The sequence below is a fragment of the Chiloscyllium plagiosum genome, unplaced genomic scaffold (assembly GCF_037043375.1).
Source record: "Chiloscyllium plagiosum isolate Xiang-an unplaced genomic scaffold, Cpla_swu_hap1 HiC_scaffold_10, whole genome shotgun sequence".
NCBI classification, from domain to species: Eukaryota; Metazoa; Chordata; class Chondrichthyes; order Orectolobiformes; family Hemiscylliidae; genus Chiloscyllium; species Chiloscyllium plagiosum.
Genome location: NW_028270148.1, coordinates 51,102,679 through 51,116,403, shown reverse-complemented (window position 1 = coordinate 51,116,403; position 13,725 = coordinate 51,102,679). Strand labels below are relative to the sequence as shown.

The following is a 13,725-nucleotide window of genomic DNA, read 5'->3' as shown; positions in this document are numbered from 1 at the left end:
AAAAAATGTCTGCATGCTGTGTTTGGCAACTGTTCAGCTGATGTAAAAGTTTCACATAGGATAAATCTAGCATGAAAAATGTATTTTGATTTGTTGTTTATATAGGTTATAAACCTAAACCCTATGTTCAGTTGAATCAGCACTTGAAACCTGGATGGGTTTAGTTCTGTGCTTGTTAACCAGGAATCTAGATTTGCCTTTATATGAGAAATACTGCAAACATTTAGCAGTGTTTCTGTTCTTGGGAAATCAAGATCTGACCTAAAAGAAATGCATTCCCTTCCTTTCCCACGCTTTTGTCTGATGTTTTCTTGCTCTGTCACTGAACATTTTTATATTTTTTCTGAAGAGACAGAGGATGTGCAGGAATTCTTACATACTTGGCATCCAAACCTCATTTTTTTTATTAAATGAGAAGCAAACAAATCTATAACCAGTTCTTTATAATGTTTCTTTTATAAAGCTAATCTTTTGATAAATATTACTGTACAATTTGATGTACATGTTTAGTCATGCCGTTGTCACTTTTTTTGTTTGTAGGGTATGAAACAGGAAGCTATATCTTAGTACTAGAGCAATAGATAACCTTTTACTGGCAGTTACCTATATATAGGTTTTAAAAAAGAATGAATGGATGCTGTCAACCTATATTTAGGTTTGTTCTGTGATCTTTCATTTTGTGCAATCAGTAATGTCATATCATCTTGGCATTCTCGGAATGATGTGTGGAACAAATAGATGTACTTTAGCAGATTCGTTAATTAAGGGTCCATATGAATTAAATTTACAAAAGTAAAAGTTGAACAGAACAAACTTTAATTTTATATAGTTCATTTTTTCCATAACTGTGTATTTTCCAGTGAAAATGGAAATGGAATGTCTGAAAGCACAGAGATTTATCACGTTTTAAATAATTTAGTTATCAGTTTGATTTGAATTTTTTCAGACTTTAAAGACTTTTTCACCAAAATACACAAATCTACCGATTATTCTGTTCCATTTAAGATAAACCTTTTAGGCTTTCATACAGGTGATTTAAAGTGCTTAAGCAGATTTTTTTTGTTTTGTTTTTTAAAAATCTGAATCCATTTTGAGATATTGGAGTAGAAATTTTTCAAAATGTTTGATTTGAAATAGAATTTGTGGTGAATTGTAGTAAATGTATCATGTCATATATACCGCTACCAGCACATTTCTGCTCTGTACAGAATTGAGGTCAGGAAATTTGGATGAAATTAAAGAAAATGATTCATCAGTCCTTTTGTTCTATTGGCCAGGGTCCCGGGATTCTCGAGCTGTGCCCAGCTGACAAGCTTTTGAAGATGGCACAATAACAGTCCAGTGATGCCTGACCATGACAGCATAGCCCTCTTAACTAGACATACGAAAAGACGCCGGGTCGACATTGGAGTGAAGAGAACTGTAGGGACATCTACAGTGTTTACTAAAGCGAAAGTGAAGCTATTCAGTGCCATGAATCCCCACGGTTCAGATCAGGACATTGACTGCTCAGTGGTTCAACATACAGATGGGGACAAATCAAATGTGCTCCGCAAGCTGTTGAAGAGGGCAAACTCGTATGAAGATGCTATGATGCCTTTTCCTGGAGCTACCATAATTTCCCAGCTGTTGAAAAATAATGCAACTAAGAATGGAAGCTCAGAGCACAATTTGCAAGCCAGTGGTCTGTCCAGCACCGGCTCAGAAGCAAATCAGGAGGATGCCTGTAGTAATTCTTCAAGGGAAAGTGCCCAAGAATGTGTTTCACCGTTTAGCAGACCTAGCATGAGCCAGTTTGACGTGGATCGTCTTTGTGATGAACATCTGCGAGCTAAACGTGCCCGGGTTGAGAATATAATTCGAGGCATGAGTCATTCACCAAATGTGGCATTGAGGGGTGGAGAGAATGAGCGAGATGGGGTGCAGCAGCCTGTGAGTCCCCGAGAAAGCTATAGGGAAAATAAACGCAAGCAGAAGCTTCCCCAGCAGCAGCAACAGAGCTTTCAACAATTGGTTACAGCCCGGAAAGAGCAAAAGAGAGAAGAACGTCGACAATTAAAACAACAGCTGGAAGATATGCAGAAGCAACTGCGACAGCTCCAGGAAAAATTCTACCAAATATATGACAGTACAGATTCTGAGAATGATGAGGATGGCAACATGTCTGAAGACAGTATGCAATCTGAGACTGCTGATACTAGGGCACATGACAGGTCTGACAATGAGATGTCAGACCTCGATCCAGGACATTTTCTTGATCGTGCTCGTGCTCTTATTAGAGAACAGGAAATGGCAGCAGAAAATGAAAAGTTGAAGAGAGATGGCCACTCCAGAAAAGGTCAAGGCTCAACCAACTTGCATGCTGAAGGGAAACAGCTAGCTGAGACTCTTAAACAGGAGCTTAATTCAACTATGTCACAAGTAGTAGACTCTGTTGTTAAAATGTTCTCTAAATCCTCCCACCAGCTTCCTCAGGTCTTCCCACCAATCCAGATTCCACAGGCAAGATTTGCTGTGAATGGAGAGAACCACAACTTCCATACTACTAATCAACGGCTCCAGTGCTTTGGTGACGTCATCATTTCCAATCCATTGAACACCTTTGCCAACATGCATGTATCTAATTCTTCAGACCAGACAGAAGCACTGCCTCTTGTCGTACGCAAAAACTCATCTGAGCAATCTGCCTCCACTCCTTCTATGGGTGGCCATCACAGCTCTCTTCATCAGTCTCCACTTTCAGCTGCAGCGGGATTTTCATCTCCTGCCTTCCGCCATCCATTGCCTCTTCCTCTTATGGCATATTCCTTTCAGAGCTCTATGGGTAATGCATCCAGCACAGTTTCTGGGAAAGACAGGTCATCTCCTGAGTCCTTGGACTTGACCAGGGAAACTGCCTGTCTGCGGACCAAAGTGTCATCACATCACATGAACCATCGTCCGTGCTCACCAATGCATCCATCCAGCACAGCTGAAGGTCTCTCTTTGTCTCTCATTAAATCTGAGTGTGGTGACTTGCAGGATATGGCAGACATTTCACCATATTCTGGAAATACAATATCCTTTTTCTGGTGTCTTAGTGTATCATCTAGGTGTATGCAGTTAGAGTATGTGGTATCCTGATAGAACAATAAGTTGAACTTTTGGAAAGAACTCCACATTTCTGGGGCATGCATTTTATGTACCATCATTACCTGTATTTGCATAACCCAAATACGTTGAAGATGCAACAAGTGCATCACCCCCACCCTCCAATGTTCTACAAGTTCAGTGCAGCTGCCTGATATGCATGATTAACCTCTGTTCAGCTGTACACAGAAATCTTTTGTTCTTGTATATACAAAGCAAATGATTTTAAAAGCTTGTGAGCACAATCAGAGTGGGATCAGCTAAACTGAACTTCTTTCACAAGATTTACTTGTTTTTTCCCCTCTTTTAGGTAAATGAGTTTGCTATATCTTTTCAGTAGCATTTTGTTTCTGATGTTAAAATTGTGCTGGATTATCTGGTACAAATCTCCTTCTGTCAAAGTGCCAGTTCTCTGTATAGGTTTTCATTTTTCCTTTATCATATCACTTAGTCAAAGTAATAGAGCTTCTATTTTTGTTCTTACAAAGGTTTGTTGACAGATGTCAGTAACGTGCCACACCATTTGCTTTTGCTTAGCGACACCCTGATAATTTGATTTAGTAGCCAATTCCATATTTCACAGCTAGCAGAATATAGTATTCAAGATAAACTACATATTATGAATTTTCAGTGCGATTTATTGTATTTTTTAAATTGCCCTTTCTCATCCATATATTAAACTTAACACTTGTAGGAATTTGGAGGTGATTGGTCTATTTAGGTAATTTGGAGGATGCACAGCCACATTTCTCTCCATGATAATTATATTTGCCCCTTGTGTAACAAGCAAATATTGGCAGCATCTGAGAAAAGTTAAATACTGCTGGTGCTGGAAATATATACAAAAAGGAAAAAAAAAGAAATACTCACATCAGGCAGCACCTGTGGAGATGTATAACAGTTGCTGTTTCAAGTGAATGACCTTTTCAGTTATTGACCTGAAATCTTAACTCACTTTTTCTCTAAAGATTCTGTCTGACCTGAGTATTTCTAGCATTTTCTGTTTTTAATAATCACAACTCCTTTGCTAAGAACAGAAATGTACTTTGTAAGTTACATCAAAAACTTTATCACAGACTAAATTGAAGTTTTATTTTGAATTTATTCAAAGGGTTGTGAATTCATTATTTATTAGACACCAGTTTTATTCCAGTGATAAAGAAAACAGTTGAACTGTTCTCAAAATTCCAGACATGATCTTATGTCTTAGACTCTCTTTGCATCTTAAGAAAATAGCCTTGCAGAATTTAAAATTTGCATACAGTATATTGGAATAGAGCAACATTTAGACTTAGAAACTTAAGCTATGGCAAATAATAAAAGAGGAAGGGCATAAAAAATAAATTTGAAAACTGCTTCTACTATTGTTTAATAATTGCTGCCAATTAATTTAATTGAGAACAGTGTACGAACAAAGATTAAATTGCATGTAACCTTAAATGACAAAAAGTGGCAATCAAAATAGAATTGGATCTAGAAATTATATCTCCAATGTTGTAATTATATTTTTGATCACAAATTTGGTTATGCTAATTCTTAGGTAGCCAGAACTGTAATAAAATTTTAGTAACATTTGTAAAGTGTTTACAGGTTTTAATTACAACAAACATTATTACCCAAGTAAAGTATAATTTCAAAAATTCTTTAATTTTCTATGCTGAATTGAAAATTATATTTGGAATTCTAGTTGCACTGCTGCAGTCTTTGATCTAACTGTGCAGTTCTGTATCTATGTTGTGTGCCACTGACATAACAACTCATCTGCCTCTCAGGTAATACTACATATTTGCCTTGTAAAACTCTGTATGCAGACTACACATAAAGTCATGTGGTGTTTGAACACTACTTTAGGTTCAGCTGCACCACAGTATTTCTCTGATCTTTTATTTTCCTGAGCAGATGTCTTTCATTAATTTATGGATTTATCATCTTTTCTTTTTTTTACACCTGGCAGCTGGCTCAAGTTTCAGCAGTTATTGTCTATTTTGCATGACATGTAGAATTGAATGTCATCTGTCTTAACAAAGCTGAAGCTGAAAGAATGAGGTGAGCCATATGAGCTGCTGGGACAGAGCTGTACATTTTCTTACCTCCTTAATATTTATTTGTGCTCACTTCTTCTGGCCTTGAATGGACTGTGCTTGCATTTTGTGCAGCTGTATGTTTACCAAATCTATTCCAACATGAGTCATTGTGCGTGTGTAAGTATCCTAGAAACAGCTAGTGCTTTCTTGGGAGAACAGTTGCTTTCAACGTAAGCGCAAAAGGAAAATTAGCCAATTGGTCAGTTTTGCTGTACAATATTTTGAGAAGCAGTGGCATCTAATTGCTGTTCATTGAATTTAGGATGCTTTTTACAGTCCCTGTTATCAGTTGCATGAAGTATACGTTACCGAACATCTTTTTGAATGATGTTCTTGTTTTTCACTGTGTGTTAATGATAGGGTTTTTAGTAGCTTCTGGAAAAGGTGCTATGATAGAAATTTATTTAGAAATACAGTTAGCTATATATGATTTTGACTGCTGTTAATATTATTATGACAAATTTCCAAAATAACTGAAGGCCAAAGTCTATATAAACCAAATCATTTTATATTGGATCTTGTAAGTATATTTACACTGCTCTAAAAATGAGTTAGGATAATGCATAGAAGCAACATTTCTCATGTTCACTGTCAATACTTAAACTACTTTTCTTGATTTCACCTTCCATTCCAAAATGTAATGATTACAGCTGAAGTATAGTTCTGTGGACACTTGATCACCATTCAGTAAACTACTTTTCTTAGCCAATAACCTCTGGCAGATTGCTTGACAATCAAGAAAAAAATTTAATTGCACAGCCTAAGAATGTTAAGAATGAGAGTAGGCCATTCACCCTGTTAAACCTGCCCAACTATTCAATAGCATCATGACTTTTACCTTAACAATCCTTTTGTGGATTGGTTAGCTGAGTTGACTGGATGGTTAGTTTGCAATCCAGTGATGCTGATAGCAAGGGTTCAATTCCTACATCAGTTGAGGTCACCAAGAATGGCTTTCCTCCTTAACCTCACCACTCGCCTGAGGCGACGTGACCCTCAGGTTAAACTCTTCACCAGTTATCTTTCTAATGAGCGAGCAGTCCTATGATATCTCTGGAACTATAGTGACTTTGCCTTTGTTTCAAAATCCTGAATACCACTGGTAAGCAGAAATTCATCAGTCTTTCCCTTAAACATACTGGAAGACTGAGCTTCGACATCCCTCTATGGTAGAGATTTCAAAAGGCTTATAATCTGAGTAAAAATATTTCTTCTCATCTGAGACTTAAGTGCCCCCCTCCCCCAAATTGTTTCCGAAGTGTGTCCCTTGCTTCTAATCTGATGGCAGCACGGTGGCTCAGTGGTTAGCACTGCTGTCTCACAGCACTATGGACCCAGGTTCAATTCCATTCTTGGGCAACTGTCTGTGTGGAGTTTGCACCATTCTTCCAGTGTCTGCATGGGTTTCCTCCCACAGTCCAAAGATGTGCAGGTTAGGTGAATTGGCTTTGCTAAATTGACCATAGTGTTCAAGGATGTATAGGTTAGGTGTATTTGTCAGGAGGAGAAAGTGAGGTCTGCAGATGCTGGAGATCAGAGCTGGAAATGTGTTGCTGGAAAAGCGCAGCAGGTCAGGCAGCATCCAGGGAATAGGAGAGTCGACGTTTCGGGCATAAGCCCTTCTTCAGGAGTATTTGTCAGGAGTAAATGTTGGGGAATGTGTCTAGGTGGATACTCTTCGGAGGGTCGGTGTACACTTGTTGGGCCCAATGACCTGTTTGCACACAGTAGAGATTCTAATTCTAATTCTTAAAATTACAACTATGGATAACAACTTGTCAGCATCTACCCTTTAAGCATTTTGTAACTATCAATGAGGGAAACTCTCATTCTTCGCAACTGTAAAGGATACAAACTTCCAAATCTGTCTTCATAGAACAGTCCTGTGATCCTGGGAGCAAGTCTATTGAACCTCTGTATTCCCTCTATGGCAATAAATCTTTCTGGACTTGAGGCTAAAACTGCACACAGTACTTCAGATGCGATCTAACGAAACTCCCATACAATTAAAGTAAGACTCAGTACTCCTAATCATTACGTATACACTTTATAGCAATATCCATTTTATGGTAAGCAACTGTATAAGACTCACCTGATTTGTTTTTGCACTTTTCCAAAATGGGAGTTTTAATCCCATGCACTGTCACAAGCTTAAATTTTGGGTTTGCAAGCTCATTGTTGAAATGGCTGCTGTGGAACTCTGACAAGTGTCCTCTGCTGTAAAAGAAAGACCTCACTGTCACAGGCCCACTGTCTCTGCACACCCTCTCCGGTATCCTGGGGGGGGTCATGAGAATTTCAAGTTTTGATATAATGTTTAGCAAACATTAGCCTACAGTACAACCAGAAAGAAATACTCTTCTTTATGTAGCACGCCGTGGCCTCCAAATGTAGTATACTACTCTGCGACAAGTTAACTACTTTAAAAATGTAATCACTGTTGTGCTTATGGGAAATGCAGCATTAACCTGTTCACAGAATACTTCCACAAACAGTAATGAGAACAATCGGAAAATGTTTGTGACACTGGGAATAATTTCCCTGTTTTACTGCAAGATATTGCTGTGAAATTTCTTGCATCCACCTAAATAAGCAAATGGGGCCTTGGTGTAATACCTAATCCTTAATTCAAACCGCCATTATGACTATGACAAATTAATATTCAAGGCATTGTGGATTAAATTAGGCTTACACTCAACATGCCACATTGACATGCATGCGCATACACAAACCTTATTCCTAGAAAATAATTTGTTGTGTATCCCTAATCTCCACCAAGTAGTTATGAATGTGTTCCCCATACACCATAAGAAACAGAAACAGAAGTTGGCTATTTGGCCCTTTGACCCTGCTTTGCTATTCAGGAGGATCATGACTGATCCATTATTCCTCGCATCCACTTTTCCACCTTGTTTCCTTTAATCCTTAGCTCCCCCACTGATCAAAATCTGTTCTCTCTTAATCTTAAATTTGTCCAAGGACTCTGCCCCCACAGGTCTCTGTGGTAAGGCATTACAAAGAAACACAGCTGTCTGAGAGAAGAAATTCCTATTCTCAGTCTTAAATTGACTCCCCTTTATTCTGACACTCTGCTCCTGGACTTGTCACACAGGAAATATCCTCAGCATTTGCCCTGTAAAGCCTAAATCTTCCATTTTAAGAGTAAGAGTATATATCATGAGAGGCAATAGTTTCCAGAGGGCAGCAAATGGTAACACTGACATTGTCCGTTTTGAAGGAGGCCCAAGAAATATATAACTTAGGAAATATTCAACGTAAGATTAAACTTATGTTATTGAATATCCCTGCGCAATAACTGTTTTAGTATATTATGCTTGAAGAAATATATTTAAATTTATGACCTTTATTTAGAAGTGTCCTTCAGAGTGGAATAATAACGGTATTTTAATTCAACTGTTATCCTCTCGGAAGTTCAAATACGATAAATGTAGATGTTCTATGTCTTTATATATGAGATAATAGATTTATTATGAATAATTACAAAGTTTTCAGAGCACAGATTTGACTTGTTAGTGTCAAACATAACATCTGCTAATATAACAACATTTGTTAAATGGCATAACAATCCAGTTTGTATGAAAGTAATCTTAGAGAGCACTTCAGAATTTATTCTATGATTTTTTTATGCTGTAATGTAATTTATTTTGTGCAATTGCTGTCTAAGAAGGGGTCTTTACATTAATAGTCAAAACGGCAGGTAAAGCAGAATGGGTCAGTGACCACAAACAAGAAAATCCGTGAATATCACTCCACATGTTATTAGCTGTTCATCATGTAAAACAAAAATCTGGTAGTTGCAAACCGCGAAATGTGCAGGTCATCTGTAACCTTGATTTGTTTTTGTTTGCTAAGAACAGTAGCATTTAGAAACCCTATTAACTTCAACTGTATGTTTTTCTTTTAAGATGTGCATATATTTGACTTTTGTCATATATCTCAATCATGTTGCTGTTGCCATAACTAAATTTAGTCTCATTCTTGGAATCTTATTACGCCAATATCTGGGTGTGTGGTATGAAGGAAGCCCAACAGAAATAGTTTTTGGACACCAAGATTTGGAGACATGGCAAAAATTGTGATATCTGGTGATGGCAGCCAGAGGTTCCAAGGGAATGGGGAGAAAGTTGCTCAAGGCTACAATCAAACCCAGGTCTCTGACACTGTGAGGCAGTAGTGCTAACCACTGAGTGCCTCCCCAGCATAAAACGAGGATTAGACAATGATTGTGGGTTGGTGCCGGGAAAGTGTTCTCCGTCTTTGCTCGCAGGTGTTTCATAGGTAAATGATCTTCTTAAACTGCTCAGATTATTTTGATCATGTACTGTCCCTTGCTGTTGTTTTGTCAGGATTGACCTTCTTCAAATCTTCCCAGTTCAGAAGTTTATAATGCAGTTGTGGCAGCCATAATTTCATTGGGATATGGTTTTCCAATGAAAAATAAGATCTCTCTCTCTCCTTTGCCTGAATTAATATAACTGTGCTAGCCACCTTGCCTGCCTAATTCACTCCAGAGTGAGGGGAGTGTAGAAATTAAGTTGTTTATCTGCAGCATATGCCCTGATTTTTGCAAAGATTTAGACCTTCTGTGCTGTAGTAATATGCCGAAAGAAGTTGGAAATCACAAGTCTCCCCCCGAACCCAAAATCTCTCCTTTTGTTGAGGAAGCAAGATTGTGAAAAGACCTATTTCTGTGTATAAATACATTAACTCATTGAAATTGCAAAAGGCGTCAAAGAACTTTCCAAACAAATCTGGATTTTAAAAAAAGTGATAAATATTTCAGAGTGCCTATCAACTTAAGCCATCATAGGATTTGTGCTGCATAACTGATTTCCCAAAATACACTTACACTATGGACTGCCTATATCAAATGAGCATTTTGGTGGAAGCTCCACCTGCTTATACAGTTGAAATGTTTGCTTCCAAAAAAGACTAAACACTTGAAATGCAATAGTTATTTTTCATAAGGGGTTCAAGATAAGAACTTAAATAAAATAAAAGTAAGATAAATAAACATGAGGGTGTGAAGGGCCACAGGAATGGGTAGAGAGAGGCTCTGATTGGGCATGCAGATTGAGGGGGAGTGAGGTGAGAAGATTCTTTTGATTTTGTCTTTATTTTTAAACATTGACCATAGCGTTGGAGCCGTGAAGCAGGCTTTCCACCCAGACCACTTCTGCATCTAGCCTGATTACCAATCTATCCTCCAAACTGATAATTGGAGGGGTTGAAATTTTTACTGTTTGTGTTTGCAGAACCAGGAATTCTCTTGCTGTGTGCTTCTGGGCCATTGTTTCTTATCAAAGTGAGAAACCATCAACACAGTGAAATGCCTTTCTAAACTATTTAGAGTGACTCATTTGGTTATACATGTGGCTCCATCTCTTGGTGCCACTTTGAGCAGTGTTGTTTTGTCATTTCTGACAAAGTGCTAGATACTTTTCTTATGTGCTATTTATAGACTGATTATAATAGGAACTTTTTATACGAAATACTGGAGACCCCTAATTTGTTGACATTTTTGGTTCTCGTCAACAAATATCTCGCAAGATTAAATCGATCAACCAGATTTAATATAAACCAGGATTTTCCCATTTTCAGACTTAAGAAAAAAAGGTTCCTGAAGATGAATCCTGGACCTACCATGGTCAGAAAGTTTGCTGGATCTTCTGGCAATCGGGCAGCTGATTGGCTGTTATCAGCCATTCTACTCGAATTACAGCCTGAAAGCTGGAAGTCCCAGCCATTTGGATTTGCTGGACAATCAAGGTAGTACCAAGCAATGCCATGATCCAGTTCATGGCTGCAGCCATGGCTGCAGCCAAGACTACAGCCACTCCCCCTCCTCCCAAATAGATGGAGGATCACCACCAATATATCTTAGTGTTTATGGAGTGGTTTGTGATGGGAATTGTTGGACTATGAGATCAGAAATGAGAACAGCGGTTCTTTTCCTTGGCTTCCAAAACTGACTGCCTACCTGCACTGGTTTTTCAGTTGGTTTGACCGATTCTTTCTTGACCAACATGGATCTGAAATAATTGTCTTCCAAGTGGCTCTTAAGTGGTCATTAAAGGCCTTCATTGATGGATCAGAAAAGTGAAGTCTTGGCCTTCCTACCTAGATTGTTGGAAGGAGGAGGGCATCTCCCTGATGTCACGCTGTTAGATTATCTGTCCTTCTTGCTATATTCAGGTTCTGCAGACCAAAGATTGCACCCATACTTTTCACAAACCTTCAGAGTGGAAGTCAATCCAGTCTATGCACAGCAACTTTTATTTGGTATTGCTCTATTTAAACGAGTATGTTATGAAGCCTCAAATTACATCTTATAATTTGAGATATAGCTATAATAAAAGTTGCTGATTTACAATTTGCCAATTTTATCTTGTACCAAATTAGTTAATAAATATCCTTTATAGTATCTAATCATAATATTGAGATATTTATTCACTGGCAAATTATTCGTCATGGGTAACTATACCAAAATGATGCAAATTATTTGTATGAATTTTCTATTTCTAAGTAAAGCAAATTTACTCACCTCAATATTTGACATAGTTTATATTTAAGCTTCTCCTCTAAGTGAAATGGGAACAGGCAATAAAAACTAGCTTTGCCAGTGTTTTATTTTTAATGTCCCAAGAACAGTAAGTGTGCAGCATGGAGGAACTGAAGTAATTGCATGTTTATATACAAAAGCAAAAAATTGATGTTGAACTTAAAAATACTAGTTTTCTTGCAACAAATTTTCAAAATGAACATCTTCAAATTTCATTCTTTAAGCATGAAATTGTGATTTTTTTTTCTTTCTGATAACCTCTATATTAATAGAGTTGCATTCAACACATGAACCATAATATTATATGAAGTGTGTCATCTTATGTCAATAAACAGTGGCTTACTTGATGGACGCCAATGTATTTATTAAAATATCCTGCATGATTTACAGATGCTTGGTACTTGTGCATTTTAATTTTACTATGTTGTAAGTAAGAATATTCCATTTGAATATATTCAGGTTTTTTTAGATGATTATGAATATTATAAAATGTCTGGCACTTTATTTTTAGATTAGATTAGATTACATTACAGTGTGGAAACAGGCCCTTCGGCCCAACAAGTCCACACCGACCCGCCGAAGCGCAACCCACCCATACCCCTACATTTACCCCTTACCTAACACTACGGGCAATTTAGCATGGCCAATTCACCTGACCTGCACATCTTTGGACTGTGGGAGGAAACCGGAGAACCCGGAGGAAACCCACGCAGACACGGGGAGAATGTGCAAACTCCACACAGTCAGTCGCCTGAGGCGGGTATTGAACCCGGGTCTCTGGCGCTGTGAGGCAGCAGTGCTAACCACTGTGCCACCGTGGTCCATTTACTGAAATTTGCAATTTTATTTAGATTTTAAAATAGTGTTTTGTTCAACATTGTCTAACAATTTCTCTATTTGCATCTTTGAGAGGTTTTCAATATGATAAGTACGGTTATAATCTTGTTTGCCAAAGTGCTTCTGGCAAAACACATGCAAGCCTGTAAGATTGTTTTATTTAACTCATGATCTTATGGGACTTTTACTACTTTGGCAAATCTGAAATAATAATTTAAGTGTTAATTATCGTGAAGTTACTTTCCAACAGTAGAGGCTTTTAGAGCTTCTGCTTTACCAGTTACTGATTTTTGTTTTTCATTTGCACTATTTGATTACTTTTTAAAAACAAAACAAATGACTTGCGTAATCTGATACCAACATTAGATATTGGATTCACAACCAGAAGATCAGAGATTGTGCCCTAAAAGTGCTGGATTAGCAGAATATGGCAAGTTTACCAGTTTTGAACAAATTGTAGAAGGACTTTAATTCTGATTTTTGTATAGCCTGTTGAGTTGACCAAGTATAGGTGGAAATCCTTGACTGTACATTTCACATCCTTCCAAGGCAAAAGGTTAAAGTAAAAGAATGACTGAAGTAAAAGAATAAGTAATACTTGCTACTTTTGCAACTGAGACTGTTTGTAAGCAATTCATTTATTCCTCTAACTGTGTTCTAAGTGTCTATTTAAAAATATGATCATGGTCTGTTAAAAGTTAAAATGTTCCATAATGGTTATGGCCTGAATCTTCCATTTGAATGAACACCGTATGTTGGGATCAACCTTCCACTGGATCTCCAAGCAAAAGGCTAAATTTAAAAATAGTGTTTAGCATTTCTACATTTACAAACTAATACTGTCAATTCAGTTGTATTTTAATCACATTTCTTCCTGGAAAAACGTAGAAACCACAAGTTGATTTTTGAATTTGTGAAATTGAGCTGGAATTGACAAACACATTTTTAAGATAATACATTGCTGAATCTAATTTAAAATCATAACTTGGCTCAAAATCTCGAAGGTGAAATCTAATCAGGTCAACAGTTTTCCACATGTAAATTTCTGCTTTGTGACTCTTGGATCACACATCTTTAAACCTGTTGAGGGAC

The 13,725-nt window shown here is 37.5% G+C and overlaps 1 protein-coding gene across 6 annotated transcripts in view; it reads left to right on the top strand.

The window, feature by feature from the left end:
* prox1a (prospero homeobox 1a) overlaps positions 1 to 13,725 on the top strand; it is a 139,486-nt gene that overhangs the window by 5,994 nt on the left and 119,767 nt on the right. For all 6 annotated transcript variants that reach the window (XR_015758436.1, XM_087991336.1, XM_087991335.1 and 3 more), the window contains one exon: positions 1,278 to 3,060. Coding sequence is in view for 5 of the 6 variants with exons in the window: in XM_087991336.1 (XP_087847462.1) it covers positions 1,345 to 3,060 (1,716 nt within the window). In the remaining variant the exon portion in view is untranslated. The remainder of the gene's footprint in view (positions 1 to 1,277; positions 3,061 to 13,725) is intronic.